Below are 26,832 nucleotides of genomic sequence, written 5' to 3'. Positions count from 1 at the left end.
TGTGCAGAAGGGAGTAGGTGTGCACAAAAAACACGAGTCAGCATGGCGGGAGTTCCGAGTGTAGTGTCAAAATGTGTATGGGATACTTTGTGGATATGAGGAGAATTCTAGTTAATGTGAAGTAGGAAGTTATGATAGTAGGAAGTGGAACAGAGGTAATCCATATAGCCAAAGTGCCAATGGAAAACAGAACAAAATTGTGCACGAGAAATTCATTTGGAAGGTCTATTGTTTCTGTAACCAATGCAAAATGCTTGAAACTTAAAAAAAACTTTTAAAAACCTTTCATCTGGTATACAGCTGCCTTTAAATTTAAGAACATGGGAAGTTTGAATATCCTCTACTTCCAAACTCATCAATTATGGACCATTAAGACATCAGTTCAGTTAGAGACACGTCTATTTATCAACCTCACATTTAAAACCAATGCGAAAGCGAACCTCAAACATAATTAAATTGAATTTGACAGTTGTAGTTTAACAAACACTCGAGTATAATTAAATACTGAATTTAAATCACGTAAAAACGCACAGCAAGATTGGTATTTGTCCAGTAATGTATAGCGCCTGCTTTTTGATACATGTGCTAGGTTTCTTCCTGCATCTTGTGAGAGCGAAGAGAGAGAGGGATGTCTGCTCAGTCCAAGGGAATTTGAGGACTCAGCTCCAATTGTCGTTAAAGATTGCTCCAAAAGAATGAGTCTGTATAGGGCAGCGTTATTGACATTCGTATTGCATCTGAAGCCTATGAAAACTTCCCAGAAAACACAGCAGCATTCGCAATAATATTACATGATTGGATCATCAGCTACAGCCCACTTTCTGGAATGGTGCAAAGATCTGTCAGAGTTAATAGATGTAGCAAAACAACTAAACCATTTCATGATGACACCTCTCACTGCTAACATAGTAACTGTTGAGCAAGGCTTTCCTGATGAACAACATTTCGTATTTCAAGCTGTCGCATTTCTCATCTTCATGAACGATGGAGGAGTTATCAAAATATTTTTTACAATCGAAGCTCTAAGTAAACTTTTCGGAGCCATCAACTGCCTCAAAATGCGTCGAAATGTGTCATGGTTGAGTCGGTATTACCACAGCATGAGCAGGGAAGAAAACGTAATGATTTCTGAATATCTAGCGACATTACTGAGAAAAGAAAGACAGTGATAAATGTTTATGGATACAGCATATTTACAAGAACGCCTCTGTTACCGATCTACAAAAACATGACTGTCCTCCACTGCACGTGATGACTGGGTGTTGTGTGATGTCCTTAGGTTAGTTAGGTTTAAGTAGTTCTAAGTGCTGGGGGACTGATGACCATAGATGTTAAGTCCCATAGTGCTCAGAGCCATTTCGAACCTCCACTGAATTACCTTAGGCTGAAGAACTGGCGTGTTAGATCGTTAAAATCCCGAGATATCTGGAGGGCCATGTCCATAATGCTGCAAATATTCTCAATTTGGGAGAAATCCAGCAATCTTGGTGACAAAGATAGGGTTTGGCAGACTAGAAGATAAACAGTAGATACACTCGCCGTATATGGTCGGACAGTACCTTGCCGAAATATTAGTCCAGGATGCCATGAAGGGCAAGACAACTGGGTGTAGAATGTCATCGATTTACCGCTGTGCTGTAAGACTGTCGCAGATGAGACACAAAGAGGTCCTGCTATGGATAGAAAATGCAACCCAGGCCATCATTCCTGGATGTCAGTCTGCATGGCAGGTGATAGTCAAGTTGGTATCCCATGATTGTCTGGGACGTCTCCAGACGCATCTTAACTGGTCATCAGAGCTCATTTTGGAATGGGAATCATCACTGCAGACACTTCTACTCCACTCAACTAGATTACAGGCGAAAGACAGGCGAAAGACTTGCCTGAAGACCCTTCAGACAATGGTGGAATACCAACCAGACTGTCTCCTGCCATGCAGTCCTATACCCACGAGCGATGGTGTAGGGTGCCATTTCTTTTCATAGCAGGACCCCTTTGGTTTCTGCAGCACCCTTACAGCACAGTTGTACGTCTACAATATTCTAGGGCCCGTTGTGTTGCTCTTCATAGCAAGTTATCTTGGGCTTGCATTTCAGCAAGGTAATGTCTGCTCACATATGGTGAGAGTTCCTACTGCTTGTCTTCGTGCTTACCAAACCCTATTTTGTCCAGCAAGGTAGCCGTTACTCTCCTGCATTGAGAACATTTGAAACATGCCCTCCAACCATTTCAGAATTTTGATGGTCTAATGTACCAATTGGTCAGAATCTGGCATATCCCTCAGGAGGACATCCAACACCTCTATCAATTTATACAACGCTGAACGACTTCTTACATGAGAGACAGAGGTGGACCACCACATTACTGACTTTCTCAATTTGTGAAGCTCTTTCTCTTGAATAAATCGTCCATTTTTTCTGAAATTGTGTTCATTTGTTTGCCTATACATGTACATCACCGATTTCCATCCTATTCGTATAATTTCTCCGTTGTGCATCGGTTTTTTTTACCTTAGTGTGTATTGCTACAGATAATGTAAAAGTACTATTTAATTGCATTACAAAATAAATTACTTTAAAACTATCTCTCCTGTCTTCTTATTTCACAAACACTCTCCTGGGCTATGGAGCTGTGGTGATCCGTATCCACTCCTGGTGAAAGCCACCGTCATACTGGCTTGATTTTACCCCTACCAGCTCTCCAGCACTCCCCACTATACCTCGACCGGACACCCCTAGTTGGGGCGACTCCAGCAGGTCAGTCGACTGAGTGAAACTAGACCTGCTGGAGTCAGTAGACTAACAGCATCGACAGGTGAACTTACAGAAGGACAGTGAATAAGCAATCACCAAAATCATCATCATGAAGGCGTCAAGTAGTAGCAGAAGCATCCAATCCAACGATTTGGGAATTGTCCTGCAACTCATTTCTAGCTATCAGCGAAAAATGTGCCGGACACCCATCGTGTTGATACAACATTCTGTTCCTTGTTTCCAAAGGTGTTTCTTCCAATAACAGACCTGATGTTTCTTGCAGGGATGTGGTGTACTTCCTACCATTAAGATATCCTTCGATGAAATAGGGGCCTATAATTCTGTCCTGCAGAATCCCCCAGCATCATTCACCGACCACGGTTTTTGGTGTGCAACTTGCTGCAGCCAATATGGATCTTCAGTTGCCCAATAATGCATGTTCTGCAAATTAACATTTCCATGGTTCGTGAATGTAGCCTCGTCAGTAAATAAATCAAATTAATAAATGTGTCATTCCTCTGAATCTGAAGTTGTGCCCATCGGCAGAATTCAATGCGACGCATACAGCCCGTACCAGTCAATTCTTGGTGGAGACTGATATGCTAAGGATTATATTTATGGCGATGCAGCATGTTACCTTGAATATAGAGTCGTCGATAGAGTAGAAGTAACTTCAGTAGCCGCTCGCTATTATCCGAAATAACTGGATTAGTAGATTCGTGCGGAATCCAAAAACCAAATCTTTATTATTACTTTGATAAACACTAAACTATGACAATCAGTAAATTACAAAGAATAAACAACGGCGCTGAACTTCTCAGCCGTCCCAACTATCGCCTCTGGACTATTGTCACTGTTATACGTCACCACAGTAGCCCCCATCCCACCCTTTTTGAATGTGGGGCACGTAGGTACCATTGTGTGGCGACTCTATGGAGAATGCGGCTGCTGTTTCTTCTCTTCCGACCGCAAAAATCTTCTTCTGGAGCCCTGGCGCCTGGAATTTCTGGACACGTAGGATAAATGCGACATTCAGCTCGGTAGAACACTTCTCTGGGCTGTTCTGTTGCTGATCGAGGTGTCTTCTTTGCTGTTCCCGTGGCTTCTGTTGACTGGCTGCCGAGGCGGCTGGAGAGTAGGGGCGCCGAATTGCGACTTTTCTTCCTGCCGGCGTTCTGTATTCCACCTGGACTGCGTGTTCAATTGGCTGCTCATCCTTCTCCTTCTGACAAGTTTGTGAACTACTTTTCTCCTCGCTCGTAAAGACCACTTTATTGTCAGGCGTTAATGTCTAATGTCTCTCCACCGTGTCGATTGTTTGTGGTTTCGAGTGCTGTAGGCTGCACTGTGCCCTCCACCTGTGCCGCATACACTGGTTTTAGTCTCTCAATAGATACTGTCGTGGCCTTTCCTTCGTGCTCTATGACAAAAGCATGTGTCTCACGCTTCAAGATTCAGTATGGTCCCACATATGGCGGGGGCAATGATGGTTTGACTGCATCTACTCGTAATCATACATGTGAACCTCGATGAAGATCTTAATGAATAAATACAGGTTTTGTGCCGTGACGCAGAGGAACCTATGGACGAAGTTTTTGCATTGAATGTTGTAATTTTTGTGAGAAGTCTTGTGACACGCTAGCTGAAGGTATCACTGTATTTCGTTGCTCTATTAAATCGGCGGGATTACGAATTTGCTGGCCAAGAACGAACTGACTTCGTACTGAGCCGATATCTGTTTTAACGGCTGTTCGTAACCCAAGCAACACTACCGGATAAGCTTCGGTACATTTCTCCTGGTGACGCATGAGTGCAGCTTTAAGAGTTCTGTGGAGTCTTTCCACATTGCCATTCTGGTAGGGTGATAGTTTGTAGCCCGTAAATGGGAAATTCCACATAATCTCGTATGCTCTGAAAAAAGTTCACACTCAAACTAACGTCCCCGGTCGGTTGTCACCATGCTTGAGACTCCAAATCCTAGCCGCCGTTTCTGCCTAGATGTACAGCTTCTGTCCAACGTGTAGTGTGGTCAATCATTGTAAACAGGTACCTACATCCTTCCGACAAGAGTAATGGTCCCACGGAGGCCTAATACCTTCTGTTGTTACCTCGTACCACAGATATTTATTCTTCCTTTTTCCTGCTGTACATTTATCAGGGTTTAAAAGGACGTCAAATTTTTGTAAACGATCGAACAATATTCGTAAATGTCTCTTGTGTTTTTCCTCGTCTCGTGAAAACACCAAAATATCATCAATATAGACGAAACAAAAGTTTAATCCCCGGAAGACCTCATCTATGAATCGCTGCCATGTTTGTGCGGCATTTCATAACCCAAATGGTGTAAGTTGAAGTTCAGATAGCCTGAAAGGTGTTATAACCGCTGTTTTTGGAATATCACAGGGAGCCAATGGGATCTGAGTGTACACCTTATAACAATCTATGGCAATGAATCCTGTTAACCCCTACAAAATACCCGTAAAGTTCCGAATTTTGGGATTGCGTGACAGCCTGGCTTTGTCCTGACGTTTAACGTCCGTAAATCATCACAGAGTTTATAGATACCAACTTTCCTACTCACCAGGTGTAGAGGTGATGCCCACGGGCTGTCCAAACGACGTACAATCCCCCTGTCTAACCATATATTGAAGTGTTGTTTGGCAGCTGCGTACTTCTCTGGTGCTGGCATGGCGGGCCCCAGCGTAGACCGGCGAACCAGGTACAGTTCTGATGTAGAGCGTCGTTGAATGCTGACACTGATTCCTTTGTGTCGTCGGGGTAGTCGTGCATATCTGTCGAAATGGGCGATCATCCTTAGCTGCGACTGTTGTTGTTTGAAATTCCTCCAGTTTGATGGCAGGTATCTTGTGGTAAATTGCTAGTAATTAGTTGTTGATTATGTATATCAATTTGTAACTTAAAATGTTCTACGACGTGCGTCCCCAAGATGGGATGGGAGACTGCAGCCACGACGAAATTTCGTGTTCCTTGAGTCTCTGGACTGACGTACGAGTTGTTCCGAGCATCCGTATCGTAGTCTCATTTGCTGCTTTCAGCTTAAACATTTGCTTGAGTTGCATCATTGGAATGCACTGTTGTGGCAGATTGCTAATATCTGATCCGCTTTCGACAAGGTATTCTTCTCCATTCAAAGCTTCCGTGACCAAAATAAGCCTAGCTTTGTTTTTGCTGGTTTGTTGATTAGCAATTCCCGCCACAGTCACGTTGTGTTGCTCCTATCTCTTGTTGAGGCTTGTGGGGCGATAAAACCGTTGCTGGCGGTCGATAATGCCCCTTATCAGCTGCTCTTGGCATTTGGGTACCCGCATGGTTGTTCATACTTCTTAGCCCATAAACCAAACTTGCTGTTATAGCAGCATCACACTAACGAATTTTCGCTTCTCGAACGTGGCCTGTGATGCTAACGTTGAAAAAACCATATCTCCTATGGACGCCGACTAGCGATGAGTTCATCTTGCAGTATCGTAAAGCGGCCCTGCAGGCCTCTCAAGGCACCACACAGTTTGTCGTCTTCTTCTTTTTTGGTCTCTATACGAGCAGCTTCCACCTGTCTCTCTTCTATGCTGTCCTCTTGAGGTCTGTCCTCCGATTCCCCCTTAACCGCGGCACATTTCCTTGACATTGTAGTCACTGGTGAGAAATGGGAACTCACGTCCGCTTTTTCTCCCAATTCTTATAGCGACGCGCTATCGTCGGCTGCCCTTACTGATCCGATATTTGTTCGAAAACGGTTGAGCCAAACAGTACGTGATGTTTCGTCCGAAAATAGACTAAGCTAGCTTCCATAGGGCAAAGTGTGGCAGTGCCCGGGGCCCCAAAGCTCAAGGGACCCCCCGACCTCCACGAACGAAGTTCGAGAAAGTTATATAATATCTAATTTCAATAAAGAATTTTTGACTTTTAATTTTTTGGTCCCTGACCAGCAAACTTCGAATGGCACGAACTGAAATCACAAATTTTTTGAACCCTCGTCGCCAGTTCAAAGGCTTCGTCGCTACTGCTGCGGAGGTCGAGGTGCCACTGTTATTATAGTAGGCCGAGTTTGAGAGTTTGTGAAACGGCTCCTGGTGCAGTACACCGCTAAGACAAACTCTCCCTGCCACTACTACACAGCTATGCCTCAGGGCCAGCTAACAGGGTCGGAGAACGAAGGCTCTGCAGCACTCCGTTAAATTAGCAACAAAGTCACACAAATGAGTTAAAAGGTTTACTTATCTTCGTGGCTAGTTGAAGTCTGCAACACTGCATGTAATGTAACACAAAAAAGGCCCTCAACGGCTAAGTGCAAATAATCGTTGGTAAACTTCAGAGTACAAAGCAAACGAAATTTACAACAACTGTGTGTTCGCTTTTAATACATCACTAAACGTCTTCCCTGTCTAAGGCAGCCATTAACGAGTATCTATAAACAAGTGGGTGAGAGCTGCTCCTCTGTCTTTCTAGTGGTCTTCTGTCCGTTGTTGTCCAGTCATTGGCGGATTGCACTCGGCCAGCAGTTCGACGAGGCGAAATCGATATCTTCATCCTCAGCGCCGCCCGTGGCGCTGGTAGTGTCAAGTCTCTACGGCTCTGGCACCAGCTCGCATCTTTGCGACGGTGGTGCTTTTGTCGTGGCTGTGACTGGTTCGGACAACACAGCAACAAAAATTTCTCCAACCTCCAGAACAAAGATATAACAAGGTGTACTGCTTGTGCGCGAAGACTTTGACCCTGCCGCCGTTCAGGTCTTGTCGATTGAAGTCGGAGCTACCGTGGCTGCCAATATTTGCAAACTAACAGTGAGTGGCGCTGAATCACTAGCTGTGTGTTTGACAATACAGTGTGTGACCACATTTGAATATGAAATCTCTACAATGTATTATTACGCAACACTGTTGCTGCCGCGCGTTATTTCGGATGTCAAAAACAATAGGTATTGCGCGCGAAATTGCAGCCCTGCAAAGTACCGATTTTATCTCGTCTGCCAAGGCCTTGCTTGCTCCGCACCATCCCAGAATTCTCCTGAGCAGCGATCGGCTACGTTATAGTGGACAAGCAATGATACGGCATTAAGAATGGTAACTCACCTGTTTGTTAGGGAATTCCACTAAGCTAATGATCCTTAATCACAGATACCAATAAAGTGTTGTAACCGACTGCACACTGAATTTCATAAAACAAGAAGAGAAAATGTGGGTCTTGGTCTTGGATGATTGTGTATTGTTTTAGTGATCGCCTCATCATCATCGTAGCAAATAACACCTCCATTGTTGACCTGTATACACCATGCGATGAAAAGCATCCGGACACCCTAAAAAATATGCGTTTTTCATATTAGGTGCATTGTGCTGCCACCTACTGCCAGGTACTCTATATCAACGATCTCAATAGTCATTAGACATCGTGAGAGAGCAGAATGGGACGCTCCGTGGAACTCACGGACTTCGAACGTGGTCAGGTGATTGGGTGTCACTTTTGTCATACGTCTGTGCGCGAGATTTCCACACTCCTAACATCCCTACGTCCACTGTTTCCGATGTGATAGTGGAGTAGAAACATGTAGGGACACGTACAGCACAAAAGCGTCCAGGCCGACCTCATCTGTTGACTGACAGAGACCGCCGATAGTTGAAGATGATCGCAATGTTTAATAGACAGACATCTATTCAGACCATCATACAGGAATTCCAAACTGCATCAGGATCCACTGGAAGTACTATGACAGTTAGGCGGGAGGTAAGAAAACTTGGATTTCATGTATGGTATACGGGTAATCGGGAGTGGAAGCAGTTATCAGAGGGAATTAAAGAACACAGTTTACAGAGTGGCCATACGGAAGCATGTGTTGTGTACAGACTTTGGGAAAAGAATGATACTATCGAAAATGAAATTCGTAGATCCGTCATTTTGGAAAATGCTTCTTGCAAGGTTATATGATGTCAAACTTACTCTCGCCAAAAGTTCATTGGCTTTCAGAGGACATTAAGAGACTTAAATCAGGAGGGAGGATGCTATGGTAATATTCTGTCCCTTGTAGAGATTGTCGACAGGTATGACCACAATGTGCGGCAAGTTTTAGATATCCCAAAATATAATCATTTTCACTTCAGAGAACTTTTTTAGCAGTTTTTTTATCATTTATTTCTTCAGTTGCTTACATTCGAAAACATTTTTAAAATCACGCCTTTTTGCTTATAGGATCTACAAGGCATTTGAGTCCAACAATTCGAAATGAAATGATTGAATGCTTAGGGAACGAACTTGAAAATAAACTGTTAGAACAAACTAGAACATCGCCGTTTTTCGCCATCAAAGTGGACTCTACTCAGGATACGTCGAAGGTAGATCAGCTAAGCATTATTCTGAGATACGCAGTAATAACCACGTCGGAAAATGGACAACCAATCGACACAGAGTTAAAAAAATATTCCTAGGCTTTTAGGCAGTTATCAGACATGGCGCAGCAGATTAAGTCAAGCAGATTATTTTTTACTGATAAAAATATTGATTTAAAAAAGTATGTGGATCAAGGTTATGATGGAGTGACTGTGACGAGTGGTGTTTATAATGGTGCAGAAAAACAGATTAAGAATATTAAGCCAAATGCTAATTATGTACATTGCGCCAGTCATAATTCGAAAGCATTACAGCATTAAAACAAAAATGCTAAATTTCGAGTTCGCATTCCTTTGTGAATTAATGCATCAAATATTGAATGACATCAATTATGCAACCAAAATGTTATAAAGACGCGATATCTGTTTGAACGAGGCAAGCAGAGCTTTAGCAGATATTAAAACAAGATTGATGTTTTATAGAAATGATTTAGAGTCAAATATTTAGTTTTCTAACATCTTCATTTTTGGTCACTGTAGATGAAGCAACTTTATTGCAAAAATGTGATCAATTCCGAAGTAAATATTTTGATGCAATAGTCCCTAATATTTCACTTCAATTTATTAATACTTATACCTTGTTCTACCTAAATTGACTCCGGCATGGACTGTTCCCAAATATGTGAGAAACTTATAACTAAATATGCTGTGCTAGGATGCGACATGGCTGAAGTGCTTACCGCAGGTTTATTATTTTATGCAATACCTGTCACTTCTGTAACAGCTGAAAGATCATTCAGAAAACTAATAATAATCAAAACTTATTTGAGGAATAATAAGGGTCAAGCTCGACTTCGACATGTGGCACTCATAGCAGCCGAAAACAAGGCCGCATCAAATCTAGGTTTAACGGTACTTACTGATGAATGTGCAAAAACTGAAGCCAGAAAAAGAATGTAAAGTAACTTGTTAAAATAGACTGTCTACTTCCTTTTATTGCGTAGCTATGTTATTAATTACAATCTACCACAGCCACGAAAACATGGCCCTACCTTCTGTCTACATCTACATCTACATACATACTCCGCAATCCACCATACGGTGCGTGGCGGAGGGTACCTCGTACCACAACTAGCATCTTCTCTCCCTGTTCCACTCCCAAACAGAACGAGGGAAAAATGACTGCCTATACGCCTCTGTACGAGCCCTAATCTCTCTTATCTTATCTTTGCGTTCTTTCCACGAAATATAAGTTGGCGGCAGTAAAATTGTACTGCAGTCAGCTTCAAATGCTGGTTCTCAAAATTTCTTCAGTAGCTATTCACGAAAAGAACGCCTCCTTTCCTCCAGAGACTCCCACCCGAGTTCCTGAAGCATTTCCGTAACACCCGCGTGATGATCAAACCTACCAGTAACAAATCTAGCAGCCCGCCTCTGAATTGCTTCTATGTCCTCCCTCAATATGACCTGATAGGGATCCCAAACGCTCGAGCAGTACTCAAGAATAGGTCGTACTAGTGTTTTATAAGCTGTCTCCTTTACAGATGAACCACATTTTCCCAAAATTCTACCAATGAACCGAAGACGACTATCCGCCTTCCCCACAACTGCCATTACATGCTTGTCCCACTTCATATCGCTCTGCAGTGTTACGCCCAAATATTTAATCGACGTGACTGTGTCAAGCGCTACACTATTAATGGAGTATTCAAACATTACAGGATTCTTTTTCCTATTCATCTGCATTAATTTACATTTATCTATATTTAGAGGTAGCTGCCATTTTTTACACCAATCACAAATCCTCTCCAAGTCATCATGTATCCTCCTACAGTCACTCAACGACGACACCTTCCCGTACACCACAGCATCATCAGCAAACAGCCGCACATTGCTATCCACCCTATCCAAAAGATCATTTATGTAGATAGAAAACAACAGCGGACGTACCACGCTTCCCTGGGGCACTCCAGATGATACCCTCACCTCCGATGAACAATCACCATCGAGGACACTTGCCGATCGGAAATCGTAATTCTAAACGAAATCGTGTTGATCGGTGCTTTAGTGAGAGTGAGTTGCTGACACTGATAATAGCGTGCCTCCTCACACCTCCCTGCCATCGCGGACGTACAAGTCCTAAAGACTTGACTGCCCCTGTGTGCTCCGCTGATGTTTTAGTGGCTTTTCACTAGCTTCTACCCGCGACCTCGTTCCGTAGTATGAACCAATACTGAAAATTATCCTACGCGATCATTTTATGGGTACGAAAGTATCCTATGTCCTTCCCAAGCTGTATACTATCCATGCGCGAAATTTCATCCAAATCTAGCCAGCCGTTTTTGAGTGAAAACGTAAGAAACAACCACATTTATAATACTCTTAGGAAGTATGATTAAATGGTATCTGCTGTGTGTGTTACGCATTATAATTTACTTAGTAATAAATAAGTTTGTCTTATTATGCCATGCAGTGGGAAGTAAGTAGCTGTTTCTGAAGTAGTTTTGCTTCTGTAAAGTATTTAGTTTAGTTTATATGGGCCCCAATTTCATTTTTTCCCCAGGGCCCTTGTTTACGTAGCTGCGCCACTGCATGTCCTGCTAAGTTGCGTAAATGTCGCGGTAATTCTGACGGAGAACGATCTCCAATTGCTATCTCAAACAAAACACGCTGCATGCGTTGTTGCTTGGGCAATACTAAGCGTTTTAGGATGTCTCATTGAAGGCTTGATACGATTGCTCATGAACTGGCTTCATGATGAGTTCTTGTGCTACCTTTGCTAGCTCTTGGTCCATATTCGCGAAAATACGGCTTACTTTGTCACTGTCCCTGTTCACATTATATTGCTGGAAAATGTTCTCGGTTCTTATAGACAACTCTTTCGGTAATGTGGTCCAAAGTTCGGCAAACGTAATGTTGTAGTTGTACTTCCGGTTGCTGTAGCGGAATCGTTCATTTGTACGCTCGTATCTTCCCGTTGATCTGCCATCGTTGTGCTACACTGCTTTTTATTTGTGATTTGCACTGTATTCTTTTCCGTTCGGGGACACCAATGTAGCCGCTAACTATTATCCGACGCACTTGCGTCGACTCCAAAACCCAATTCTTTATTATTACGCTGATGAACACTAATCTATGACAACCAGTAAATTACAAAGATAAGCAACGGCGGTGAACTTCTTAGCCGTCTCAACTATCGACTTCGGACTACTGTCACTGTAATACAGAAATCACTGCTGTAATCCGTCGCCACAATGTCATTAGTCAAAGGCGACGAGTTGTATCCCATTCTTCAGTTGCCCCGAGTAACCTTACTGTGTTTTTCACGAAACGTTCAAGAATATAACTGACATAATATGTGATGATGACACTCGCTCCACTCCCGAATTTGTGGCAGGGAAAAAACGTATATTTAACGGTAAATTTATCTTTCGTAGGGCGGCAATGCTAGTTGTCGGTGGTTGCTAGGCAACGTGAACCCGCAAACAGAACGCTATTCTCAATTCTGTGAGCGAAGTCAATGTTTTGGTAGATGTCTTGTGAATGTTGTTATTGCTACAACGCCAGTAACGTGCATGTTACACATTTTAGATTTTAATTGGTGAAGAGTCATAAATCATGAATTCTGTAAATACACATCATGGCATACCAAACGGTCGGCCCAGTGTTGGAATATCAAATTCGGCGCGAGTGTCAAGCGTCGCCAGAAGTGGTGTGGGGAGACAGAGAAAAGGTATGATTGATTCAAAATCTGTTTAACTGCATTTGAATTCTGTTGAGAATTTTGATTTTGCAGTGATTAACCACTTGGTAGGAAGGACGTAAGAGTTTGTTCATCCACGTTTTGTTCTCACCAGTTTTCATGTTATAGTTCCAGATTGCCCGTTAATTGAAAGTCGTAATTGGTTGATACATCTACATTATGCACGAAAGGAATTCGGGATATGTAAAATATTAATCCAAGAAGAACTCGAGAAGAGCAAAGGATTCTCTGAATTCGCAAACTATATGCAGGTATCAGCAAACAGTTATTTTCATAGTTGTAGATTTTGCAGATCGAGATTATCGTATACACATTCAAAATGTTCTGTGCAGAATATTCAATTTTACGTACTTATAATAACATGACAAACATGAATGTATTTACGCCTTGTAGGGTTTAATACTGAGGCACGAAGGAAGAATCCAAGATTCCCTCGAGTATTTTCAAACATGTCATGCCATTAATCCCATGAACGTGGACAACATCAAGCAGGTTGCAAGATCTCTGTAAGTAATATTTTGAAGGATTTGAATGAGATAACTCCTTTTATTCTAGATTTCATTTCATAGTATCTACTACAAATTAATTACTTACTTGCCTTCGTACATAAAGTTGTGTTACTTACTGCATGTATTGAATGGTACATTATTAACAGAAAATAGTCCATTTTCAAATGTGTAATAATTTATTTTCAATTAGCCCACACATTAATTCATCCAGGTATCATCGTTCAATGATACATGATTTATAAATTATAGAGTGCAGCAATCAGTCGTCCTTTTTTATATTTTATTATGCAAATCCGGATTTCAGCTAGTAACTGGCCATTCTCAATGCACTATTTTCTAACCTCAATGCATGTACGTCCCTGTTGTTCGGGTGTCAGTCTAAAAAAGGACAACTGATTGCTGCACTCTGTAATTTATAAGTCACATAACAGTCGCTGAGTGCACCCACTTTCCGAATGGAAACCTGATATTAGATTTGTAACCAAAATACAATTAGATTAGATTACATTCAGTTTTCATTCCATAGACCTTTATGAGATAATTCTCGTGGGTGTGGAACAAGTCAGAAAGTATAAAAAACATAAAACATTTGAATATAATACTGACTACCCTGATCATTTGTCAGGTGATGGTCAAAATAGGTCAATACATTACAGTAAACTTGATGTTCTTTAATAAACTGTCAGAATGAAATGTAATTATGCACTTTTAATAAATTTATCATACACGAAATATGTGATTATTACTGTTGTGACCCAGTACTGTCAAAACTGAAATGTAACAGACTTTTTACTGAAGCTGGTCTAACACTCCCTGTTAAGATATTCGTCTATTGAGTAGTAGGGGTTTGCTTATCAAAAAGTCTTTTAAATTCTGTTTAAACTGTGCACACACACACACACACACACACACACACACACACACACACACATATATATATATATATATATATATATATATATATATATGATACTATGTATTGGGCTATTGGGTGGAAATAGAGATAATTTAGTTGCAAAAAAATTCATTTAGAAATAAATATACTGAGAAGCAGTGGTTAGGATATGAAGTTCCTTGAACAGGTGTCTACATGATGTTCTTGAATTTGCACCACAAATGAGTCTTATTACACGCTAAAGCTTTTGCTCGGTTTGTCAGGTTACCCCAGGATATGCCCCTGTATGACAGAATAGAATGAAAATAAATTGCCAAAAAAAAGTACATATACACCAGGTATAGGGGCCTAAGTATGCTTTTATGAGGAAAGGAGAGATAGTCAGCTGTGACACTGATGAAGGAACCATCCTTGCACTTGTCTGAAATGATTTTGGACTTAAATCAGGATGACTAGACTGACAGAGCAAGGTACTTTCTCCAGAATATGAGGTCAAGGTATTAACAGCTGCACTGCCTCATTCGGTTGGTCCCTTTTGTACAAAGTACTTTCATATAAACACTGTTTGCCCTTCATCACTGCAGACATCAAAAACGTCTGCTGATGATTTCAGAACCATGAACTTGCTGCGCTGTGCCCCTGCACTAACTCCAGTCCATAGGGAAAACTGATTCCAGGCTCGTAAACATGCCACTACACTATTCCCCAACATGTCTTCATATGCTCACCTCAGACTGACATTCCCCTCCCCCTCCACGATGAGTGTGATGCTGGACTTGGGACAATGACAAGACAATACTATCATGCATTATAGATCTTTTCACATGATTGTATTGCAATAGCATTACAGTATCATAATGTGATAAGGAGGTGTCGTTAACCCTCCGTTATTAACCACTATTCTGAATCATATAAGTAATCTTCTTGCTAAAACATTACATACAAAGAACGCTTTAGCTGCCTTTTTAAACAGGTGTATCTTAGTAATCTTTTCATCTGCTTGGACACTTTATTATACAGCTTTATTCCATGATATAATATACCATTTTGAGATTTTTGTTTGTTTTTCCTTGGTAATTGTAAGTCCAGACTGGCTCTTGTTCCATGAGTACTCTTAATGAAATACTTAGCAATATTTTCTCTAACATGCGTAACAGATTGGAAGATGTACTCACATGGCACAGCATGTGTACCAGTACCCACGTTTTTAAACAGGTCTTTACAATGGGTCCGTCTACTACTTCTAGTTATTATGTTGTTATTCTATTGGCCCTTTTCTGCAGTTTAAAAACTGTATCCATCTTTTGTGTCTTCGATCCCCAGAAAAGAATTCCATAGCCAAGATTTTGGAGTACAAAAGTATGCTACCACAAAACATTTGCTGTTAAAAACTGAACATGCTGGTGATTTTTTTTTTTTTTCTACACTCTTCGTGTGTTTGTCCCATGCTAATTGACAATCAGTATTCATCCCTAAAATTTTTTGTTACGCTATCAGTTAATTTATTAACTATGCGTAGCGCAACAGAAGTGTGTTCTCTCTATAATTCTCATACTGTTTGTTTTTTTTATGTTCACTGTCAGTTTATTACACACTAACCAATCGTAAACATCCATGAAGGTTTCATTTTCTTTGTTTCGTAGCAGTTGAATGACTATAATGTTGTTGTCACCAGGAGAGAGAACTTGTCCTTAATTATAGATTATGGAAGTTAACATTTTACAATATGAAGCTTTAAAAAGTTGGAAAAGGTACTGTGTACATTTCACTCACCTATGCTACTAAAATGTTTTATAGATTGTAGTGGTTTCCTTCCTGTGTACATGGTAAACTTGTCTGTGAATGATTTTGTCTCCATATCTTCCTAAATGATGACAAAAAAATTTCATTGTACACATGTCTGCTTAGAAGTTAGGAATAAAACTGCTTTCAGATCAGATCACATCGCAAGTTCAAGGCAATCATGTGTAAGCTGTTGTGGTTTCTAATCAGGTGATATCACAAGATACACAGTTCCCCTATTTATCCATACTAAATAATACACAGCACACTGATGCTTTCATAGTAATGCCCTTCTCCTTTACTTTAAAAAAAAAATTGAGCTGGGAGTAAATTATTAGAGACTGATGAAATATTTGATAATTTTGTGAAATTTTGTGTGTTTGGCGGTTTTATTTGTCTTTTTACAATTTAAGTACATTATTTACGTGGTGTTTGCTGCTTAGGATTTCTTTAATTTAGTTTTTTGTCAAAAAGGCAAGGAATTATAATTTTTTCATTCCTTCGGCAACTATTAAGTTTCTGAAAAGACAAGCCCTATACAAATGATAGTGCAAAATTAAACAGTGCAAATGATATTTGGAGTGAAAGTGGGGTAAAAATGAAAGTAACAGATGATTACAGTAACAGGGTACTGCAAAAGTAGGCCTAAGTACTGTAGCAAATTTAAATACTTATATTGGGAAGCACCAGAGTGTTAATACAGTGGATGGCAGAGTTGTTGTTGTTGTGGTCTTCAGTCCTGAGACTGGTTTGATGCAACTCTCCATGCTACTCTATCCTGTGCAAGCTTCTTCATCTCCCAGTACCTACTGCAACCTACATCCTTCTGAATCTGTTTAGTGTATTCATCTCTCGGTCTCCCTCTACGATTTTTACCCTCCACGCTGCCCTCCAATACTAAATTGGTGATCCCTTGATGCCTCAGAACATGTCCTACCAACCGATCCCTTCTTCTGGTCAAGTTGTGCCACAAACTTCTCTTCTCCCCAATCCTATTCAATACCTCCTCATTAGTTACGTGATCTACCCACCTTATCTTCAGCATTCTTCTGTAGCACCACATTTCGAAAGCTTCTATTCTTTTCTTGTCCAAACTAGTTATCGTCCATGTTTCACTTCCATACATGGCTACACTCCATACAAATACTTTCAGAAACGACTTCCTGACACTTAAATCTATACTCGATGTTAACAAATTTCTCTTCTTCAGAAACGATTTCCTTGCCATTGCCAGTCTACGTTTTATATCCTCTCTACTTCGACCATCATCAGTTATTTTACTCCCTAAATAGCAAAACTCCTTTACTACTTTAAGTGTCTCATTTCCTAATCTAATTCCCTCAGCATCACCCGATTTAATTTGACTACATTCCATTATCCTCGTTTTGCTTTTGTTGATGTTCATCTTATATCCTCCTTTCAAGACACTGTCCATTCCGTTCAACTGCTCTTCCAAGTCCTTTGCTGTCTCTGACAGAATTACAATGTCATCGGCGAACCTCAAAGTTTTTACTTCTTCTCCATGAATTTTAATACCTACTCCGAATTTTTCTTTTGTTTCCTTTACTGCTTGCTCAATATACAGATTGAATAACACCGGGGAGAGGCTACAACCCTGTCTCACTCCTTTCCCAACCACTGCTTCCCTTTCATGCCCCTCGACTCTTATAACTGCCATCTGATTTCTGTACAAATTGTAAATAGCCTTTCGCTTCCTGTATTTTATACCTGCCACCTTCAGAATTTGAAAGAGAGTATTCCAGTTAACATTGTCAAAAGCTTTCTCTAAGTCTACAAATGCTAGAAACGTAGGTTTGATGGCAGAGTAACAAAACAATTTACAGCTGGACTGGGAGTAACAAAACAATTTACAGCTGGACTGGGAAGGGCACCCTCCAAATTTGCCGTGTGGTTACTGACAGCCTCTTCTCAAGCTTGACAGCTATGTGCTGGGAAAGTTATTTATATATATTCAAAACAGACTTGAAACCAATACACTACCCTATGTTTATGTGTTTCTTGTCTGACTTATTTTACTAAAGATTTATGACCACTGGATGTGTGAACTCTTTCTACTTTTTGCACATTGTTTTCCAAGTAAGAGTGGAAGCGCTTGTACTATATTCCTCTTATGCCTCGTGATCCTACCTTGTTTAGTAATATTTTATGGTCAACTGTATCAGAAGCCTTGAACAAGTCAAGGACTATGCCTGTAACACAGCCATTCTTATCAAGAGCTTCAAGTACCAGTTTTGTGAAATTTGTAGTGGCCAGCAGGTGTATTTCACCACTTTCGAAACCACACTGTGCTTTGTTCAAAAAGTTGTTTTTGTTCATGCAACTATTTAGTCTTTCCTTAATGACTGATTCAGTTATTGCTGTGAAAACAACCATAGTGAAACTGGCCTGTATTTTCAATACCCTCAGCATTATCTTTGTTTAGTAAGGGCACAACTCGTAGGCACACTGGAGAAATACCCGACTAAAGGGCTCATTTTTTATGTTTGTTACTGGGGATTTTATGCTGTCTATGCACAACTTCAGAACAGAGAGTGAAACCTCATCTACACCTGCTTACTTCTTATTTTTTAATTTCTGCAGTGTCTTCCTGGTTTTAAGCTCTATTGTGGCCTGATCATCTTTTGTGAAATCCTTGCACATAGGCCCCCATTTTCTGTCACATGATTCAGCCCAGCACTTGACTTGAAATGGCTGGTGATAGGATACTCCTCCCATAACTTTTCCTGTGCCATCACTGGTACCTACCAGCAGTACTCTCTTCTTCCGTACTGTGTTACCCTGATTGATGCTTTTTGTGGTTTTACTAATTTAGTGATGGTTATTTTGAGTAGTATCTGCTTCCTCATCCTTCCTATTGGTGTGCAGAGTCTGCTGTACATTTTCTTCTCCTACACCATCTTGAAGTTCCTCTCCGCTCAACTCCGACAGATGGAGTGTGTTGCTAGTAGACACAACAGAATTGTCAGACTGTGTCCTCCTCCTGCTAGCCTTCCTACCACCTGCCAGCATGTCTTTTATTTCTTCCTTTCTTGTTGCTTCATCATTTACAACTCTGACAGTATTTCAGGGACATATTTTTTCAGACATTCAGTTTCATTATTCTTTTGTTCCAAATCTCCTCACGTGAAGACATCAAACCCGATGTTACTGTATTTCTTCTGTCTCATTAACTGTATTTTTTATAATGTGATCTCAAGCCGAGATGATACCACCAGGATGATGACAGTAACTTGTCTTGAATGCCAGAGATTAACAACTATTAAAACAGTTTGTATAAATTAAATATTCTGTCAAATCTTAATTTTTGTGATATAGGTAACCCACAGAAACTTGCCATGTGTAAAGTGAAATTCATGTTCCTACTTATTGTGTGAGACCATTCATTTTTGGAGATCGAATGACACATTTTTGATGTCATATTGGAGAGTAATGTTGCATTCCCAAATCCTCTGTGACCTCCTTTCCACCATCATCAATATCTGTCTTCTCACTTCTATCTTATCCCCACCCTCCATATTAACCAGCACTTGAGATACCACACTCGAATAAGGGAGAAATGGAGTTCGAATCCTCAACTGGCTACCTGGATTGAAGATTTTGTGGTTTTGCTAATTTGCTGATGGGTATTTTGAGCAGGGCTCTGTGAATTCACTTCCTCGTCCTTCTCCAATACAAACTTGGCCACCAAATTTAATGGCCATGTTGTTGATGCAGTGTGAAACAGTATAGTCTTCTCCTTTCTTCTCTCCATATTTGTTTTTCCCTCTCTTATATTAAACATAGATTTCCCTGTGTCCTCTAGGGCTGATGTAAGTATTCTGCCACTCATTTCTATCAGAAAACTTGCACTACAACAGTTCAACCTGTTGTAAATGACCCAGCATACAAAGAGGTAATCAACAGTTTGAAGGAAAAAAAAACAAAAAAAAACGGAAAACCACATAGCAGCAGGAACAGATGGAATACCAAGGAAATGCTGAAATATGATGATCATAAAATTCATGAGAAATTATTTCATCTTATTCTTAAAATTTGGCAATATGAAAAAATACCTGATGATTGGAAGGAATCAATTATTGTCCTTTTACACAAAAAAGCAGATAAACATAATTGCAGGAATGTCGCTATTAGTCATAGCTTACAAAGTACTGTCAGATGTAATGTAGCAAAGACTCATCGCCTATACCAAGGATGTAATAGGTGACTCCCAGAATGGTTTTTGGAAAAATAGATCAAAATAGAAAGCATATTATACATCAAACTTGACGATGGGAATATAACAAGAGCATCTGTTCGTTGTGTGTTCATAACTTTCAGATAGCATACAATTCATTGCACAGAGTATGGTATGGGAAATCATGGCAGAATATGGAATCCCCAAGAAACTTATCATCTTAGTCCAAGTGTGTATGGACAAGGCAGTAAGCTGGGTCACACACTGTGACTCCAGTTGTTTTGAGAACAAAACTGGGCTGAAGCAAGGTGATGCTTTAACCCTATTTATCTTCAAAAATTTCATAGGAATTGTGGTAAGAGAAACCAAATGAGCAACAAATGAAAACATCACAGATAAACACCCAAATATACTGACGTATGCAGATGAGATAATTTTAAGAGGAAATAACAGTGGTGAAACTGACACACTGTTCAAGAAGCTAAATAATACTGCCCTGAAAGTAGATTTAAAAACTAATGAAAAAAAAAAAAAAACAGAATACAAGATCGAGAGTGAAATTTTCACTGTGCACTGATATGAAATTTCCTGTCAGATTAAAACTGTGTGCCAGAGTGAAACTTGAACTCAGGACTTAAGCCTTTTGTGGACAGGTGCTGTACCAATTGAGCTATCCAAGGATGTCTCATGACCTGTCATCACAACTTTACTTCTGCAAACACCTCATCTGCTACCTGAATCCAAACTTCACAGAAACTCTCCTCTTCACAGATATCACACTAACAATTTTAAAGAATCTGGCTGTGATTTCAGTCACAACTAGAAGTTGTAAGTCTATGAAGTTTGGAGTGTAAGAGTTGGGGTACTGTCAGAAATAGAGCTGTGAGGATGGGTTGTGAGATGTGCTTGGGTAGCTCAGTCAGTAAACAATTGTCCGCAAAAGGCAAAGGTTCCACTTTGCGTTCGGCCCAGCACACAGTTTTAGTCTTCCAGGAAGTTTCAGAACACAAGATCATACAAGGGGAAAATATGACTGCACGACAGTGTGATAACCTTTGCATAGAAAACTACACTTTCAAGAACACTCCCAACTTCAAACACCTTAGTGTAATTATAAGTGATTGCAATAGAAGACAAGTTGAATACCAAACCAGACTACAGACTGCAAAGTTTACTTTTCCCTGCAATAACTTCTATCCTCCAAACTCTGGACCAGGAAAATCAAGCTGGAACTCTACAACACCATCACCTGGCCAGCACTGCAATACAGATCCAAAACACAGGGCATGACCAAAAGCAAGGAGCACAAGCTCTCAGTCTTCGAAAATATAGTGTTCCAAAAATTTTTGGGCCGGCATTTGACTAAGCAACATGAAGATGGGTTTGGAGATTCAACAAAGAAATAATTAAGCTAGTCAACCAACCCATGGTAGTGAAAATCTCCAAAGCAAGATGACATTTGCAAAGGGCAGGCCATGTTGTCAGAATGGAGAAAGGCAGAATAGTGTGTCAGATATATGTTAAGAAGGTGGAAGCTGAAGACCCCCTGGAAGACCAAGAAGCAGATGGCGAGATGAGGTGACTGCAGAATACTGGGTTTCACTGAGTGGGAGGAGGTGGCATAAGAACTGGAGGCAGATTGTGACAGCAGTGCAGGATCATCGCGTCCCAAAGAAACAAACAAAGTGAGTGTTTTCTGTGAGACATATTCCTTAGTGGTGATTTTCATGCTACTAATACACTACTTCTTTTCCTTGCAACTTGACGCTGATGACTTACACACTCAATATGTCTCTCCTTCTTAGCTAGGGGGAAAAACATTCCTTGACATAATACTTTAATTTGATTCCTGTTGCATATTTTTTAGCATTTTCATTTAACCATACAACTGTGTGGTGTTTATACTGGTTGTTAGAATCCTAGCACTTCCTCAAAACTGAAAATGAAGTACTGATTCATGTGTGTGAAATTTAGAAAATGAAGTGAATAACTGAAGACGAGAGAGAACTAAATAGGTAAAAAATTAAGGATAGCTTACCTACTGACTTGTACTGGCCAAACAATCCACAGTCAGTCCTTGGCCTCACTCATTCCAGCCTTCCATACCTTCTTGTCAGCTGCAACTTCATCTCCCAGACCCAGTATCTGCATGTCTGCTATGGCATTATCCTTCCATTTCATTGTCAGTCATCCTAATGGTCTCGTTCCTTCAGCTTATCCATCCATCACTGCCTTTATTACTATGTTCTCTCCTCTACTCCTCACATGTCCATACTCCTGGGTCTTTTGGTTTTCACACTTGCTATGATGTCAGGTAGTGTGTACAATTGTCTGGGTTATTTGCTTTTCCTTGTTCTGCACTGTTCATTTTCTTTCACTTGTCCATATATTTTTCTCAGTACTTTATTTTCAAAAGTGATGAGCTTTTTCTCTGCTTTTTTCAGGATCCATGCCTTGCTTGCTTAGTACACTATTGCTTTGATGATGGTCTGATATATTCTTATTTTTGCCTGCCTAGATAGTAACTTAGATCTTATAATGTTGTGTATTGCTCCTAGACATCTTCCCCTGGCTTGAATTTTCGAACTAGCCACTGTGGCTGAGCAGTTCTAGGCGCTTCAGTCCGGAACTGTGCTGCTGCTACGGTTGCCGGTTCGAATCCTGCCTCGGGCATGGATGTGTGTGATGTCCTTAGGTTAGTTAGGTTTAGGTAGTTCTAAGTCTAGGGGACTGATGACCTCCAAATAATAAATCCCATAGTGCTTAGAGCCATTTGAACCATTTTTTGAATTCTCGTTACGATCTTAGGCAACTGAGACTTCAGTCATGTGTGTGTGAGTTATACTTGCATGAGTATACAGGGTGGTACAAAAAGGTATATGTTATATGGACATGTGTCTGGAAACGCTTACTTTCCATGTTAGAGCTCATTTTATTACTTCTCTTCAAATCACATTAATCATGGAATGGAAACAAACAGCAACAGAACGTACCAGCATGACTTCAAACACTTTGTTACAAGAAATGAATTCGCAGAAGTGTACCTGTGGAGGCCAATCAGCTGCTGATAGTGCCTACACACGCTGTACATGGTATGGAAACAACTGGTTCTCCCGTAGCACTCTCCATACAGTGACATGGTCAACGTTACCTTGTACAGCAGCAACTTCTCTGACGCTGACATTAGGGTTATCGTCAACTGCACGAAGAATTGCCTCATCCATTGCAGGTGTCCTCGTCATTCTAGGTCTTCTCCAGTCGCGAGTCATAGACTGGAATGTTCCGTGCTCCCTTAAGACGCCGATCAGTTGCTTCGAACGTCTTCCTGTCGGGACACCTTCGTTCTGGAAATCTGTCTCGATGCAAACGTACCGTGCCACGGCTATTGCACCGTGCTAATCCGTACATCAAATGGGCATCTGCCAACTCCGCATTTGTAAACATTGCACTGACTGCAAAACCATGTTCGTGATGAACACAAACCTGTTGATGCTACGTACTGATGTGCTTGATGCTAGTACTGTAGAGCAATGAGTAGCATGTCAACACAAGCACCGAAGTCAACATTACCTTCCTTTAATTGGGCCAACTGGCGGTGAATCGAGGAAGTACAGTACATACTGACGAAACTAAAATGAGCTCTAACATGGAAATTAAGCGTTTCCAGACACATGTCCACATAACATCTTTTCTTTATTTGTGTGTGAGGAATGTTTCCTGAAAGTTTGGCCGGACCTTTTTGTAACAACCTGTATATGTGTGTGTTTGCTGTCTAATTCTGACGAAGGCCTTACTGTCCGAAAGCTATCATTTGTGACAGTCTTTTCGTTGTGCCTATCTGTGACTCAGCATCTCTGCTATATGGTGAGTAGCAACTTTCCTTTTCACAATATTGTTTTCGCTCTTCTGCGTTGGTTAAGTTTCTGATTGAAACTTCTTGGCAGATTAAAACTGTGTGATGGTCCGAGACTCGAACTCGGGACCTTTGCCTTTCGCGGGCAAGTGCTGGCAGAAGTAAAGCTGTGAGGACGGGGCGTGAGTCGTGCTTGGGTAGCTCATTCGGTAGAGCACTTGCCCACGAAAGGCAAAGGTCCCGAGTTCGAGTCTCGGTCCAGCACACAGTTTTAATCTGCCAGGAAGTTTCATATCAGCGTACACTCTGCTGCAGAGTGAAAATCTCATTCAGGTTTCTGATTGTTAGATGGTTTGGTCCTAACTGAGCTCTTCTTCCTATTACAATGAACTTTGTTTTATTTTCATTGATACTTAGACCTATTTTCTTAGCTTCTTCCATCAATACAGTTTCCAGTTTCTCCATGTCTTCCATGCTCCTTCCTATCGCCAAAATATTATCTATGAAAGCCAGAACATTTATTTTTTCCCCTATGATGACTCCTGCACTTTCTTGTATTACTGTCCTCAGGATGCTGTTGAGTGCAAAATTGAACATCTCCCTGTCTCACTCCTGTTTTTACCTCAAATGTTTCTGAGAAGTCCCCCTGTACTTTCACTCTACACTTTGATTCTATTACACACACTTTAGTTAGATTTGTCAGCATGTCCGTATCCCACACTTTGCCATTATCCTCCACGTCTCCTATCTTACTGCACTGTCATATGCTTTGTTGAAGTTATAAACATACAGAAGGTATCCTGATCAGTTCTTATCTAGTATTTGTCTTAGTGTGAATGTTTGGTTGGCTGTTGACTTACCCTTTTGAAACTCCGCTTGTGCTGTGTCTAATATTTCTTCAGTGTATGCGCTGAGCTTGTTCAGTATAATTCTTGGGGTTATTTTATAGCACATGAATGATAGTGATATCCCTCTATAGTTCTATGTCAATATTTTGTCTCTCTTCTTGTATATGGGAAATACAGCAGCAGTTTTCCATGCCTCCGGCATTACTTCTTTCCTCCACTCCTCTTTTATGAGTTTGGCTAACCATTCCTATGTCTTGTCTCCCCCTTCTTTGGTGAGCTTTGCTGATATCATTCTGTGTTTGAGGCCTTCCCATTTCAGTCTTTTTATTGCCTCATTCCCCTTCATCAGAGTTGGCTCTTCGACTAGTGGTTGTACGTTCTGGTTGTTTTCTGCCCTGTTTTCGTTCTTGTAGGTGTGAACCAGATTGTTCAGTAGTTCTTTGAAGTATCTTCTCCAGTTCTCTAGATTCCCTTCATTTGTAGTGATCAGTTTCCCATTCTCATCCTTCATTATTACAGGCTTATCTCTGTACTCCTTTCTATAGCTTCTCATTGTCCTGTAAAACTATTTACTATTTTTCTGGCTGTAATCCTCCTCTGCCGTCTCTATCTGTTTATTTATGAGTGATGTTTTCTCTCGCCTGATTGCTCTGCTCATTTATCTCATGGCTGTCCTGTATTTTATTTGGTTTTCATAGTTATCATTGCTCATCATTGCCTGTGTGGCTGTCTTCCTGGCCTGAACAGCTTTTCTATATGTTTCACTGAACCATGGTTTGCGCTTAATATTGCTATTATTGTTATCTCCTAATAGTTCCTGTGCTGTCTCCTTCTTGTTCCATTTTGTACTGATATCTTCATCTTCTTTCATATTGCTTTCATTCCATGACCCTGTGAATCCAATTGTAACCTTAATCTTAAACAGTTGATTCACTTGGTATTCTTTTGGCCTACTCCCATATACTCTTTGGGCTCATTTGCCACAGTTGCTCTTACTTCGTTCATCTTTATAAGCACAGGAGAATGTTCTAATCCTATCTCAGCCCATCTCATTGTCCTAACATCAGTTACTTCCTTTTTATGTTTTTTCTCTATCAACATGTGGTCTCTTTAGTTCCTAGTTAGATCATCTGGTGAGGTCAATGTTTCTATATGTATGTCTCTATGGGGAAATGATGTACTATTTGCATGTTTCTGGCTGTGGTGAAGTTGATGAGGCTTCTATCATCATGAAATAGAATGTACAAGCTTAACATGCATATATATGGTTACCATTGATGTTCTTGCCCAATTTTGGCATTTAAATCTTCCAGCACAATTCTGATTTCGTACTGTGATAATCTGGAGCACATCTGGTGTAAGGTATCATAGAATTCATCTTTTATATCTTCCTTCTTGTCCTCAGTTGGGGTGTGGACATATACTAATGAGATGTTTCTGTATTTACCTTTGATTCTGTGTCCTATATTCATAAGCTTGGGTTGTTTGCCGTAACATTCATTCCAGTTCGAGGCTGGGTGTGAGCGTGGAAGAACCCTCCAGTTTTTTTACAATGTTGAATGGTTAGTCCAACGATTAACCTTCCCACTTTATCTGGACTTGGGACTGGATGGAAGGCTATCTTCCTCCCAGATGTTGTTAATTAGGAATAGCATGGCAGTAAAAAGAAAAATAAATGAAAGGATTGTGCTAGAATTTTTAGTATAAAAATTATCTGTATATAATATATAATATTTAATAAGGAAAGTAATGGCAGAATGTAAATAATTTGGAATTAAAAGAGGCCACTCACTGAATAGCAGCAGTGTGAAGTCATTGCCAGATATACATAAAAGAGAGAGAAAACATTCTAGAATAAATCGTTTGTCAAGTGAGAGAGTATGTTCACCCCTCCCCCCA

At 40.6% G+C, this 26,832-nt stretch overlaps 1 protein-coding gene across 2 annotated transcripts in view; it reads left to right on the top strand.

The window, feature by feature from the left end:
- Window positions 1–12,588: 12,588 nt before the first annotated feature.
- LOC126484418 (Bardet-Biedl syndrome 4 protein) overlaps window positions 12,589–26,832 on the top strand; it is a 131,052-nt gene continuing 116,808 nt past the window's right edge. For both annotated transcript variants that reach the window (XM_050107931.1, XM_050107932.1), the window contains exons 1-3: window positions 12,589–12,821; window positions 12,960–13,102; window positions 13,245–13,357. In XM_050107931.1, the coding sequence (XP_049963888.1) occupies window positions 12,707–12,821; window positions 12,960–13,102; window positions 13,245–13,357 (371 nt within the window). In that variant the 5' untranslated portion in view covers window positions 12,589–12,706. The remainder of the gene's footprint in view (window positions 12,822–12,959; window positions 13,103–13,244; window positions 13,358–26,832) is intronic.

Source organism: Schistocerca serialis, chromosome 6, assembly GCF_023864345.2.
Source record: "Schistocerca serialis cubense isolate TAMUIC-IGC-003099 chromosome 6, iqSchSeri2.2, whole genome shotgun sequence".
Taxonomy (NCBI): domain Eukaryota; kingdom Metazoa; phylum Arthropoda; class Insecta; order Orthoptera; family Acrididae; genus Schistocerca; species Schistocerca serialis.
This window is presented reverse-complemented; position numbering and strand designations above follow the sequence as displayed.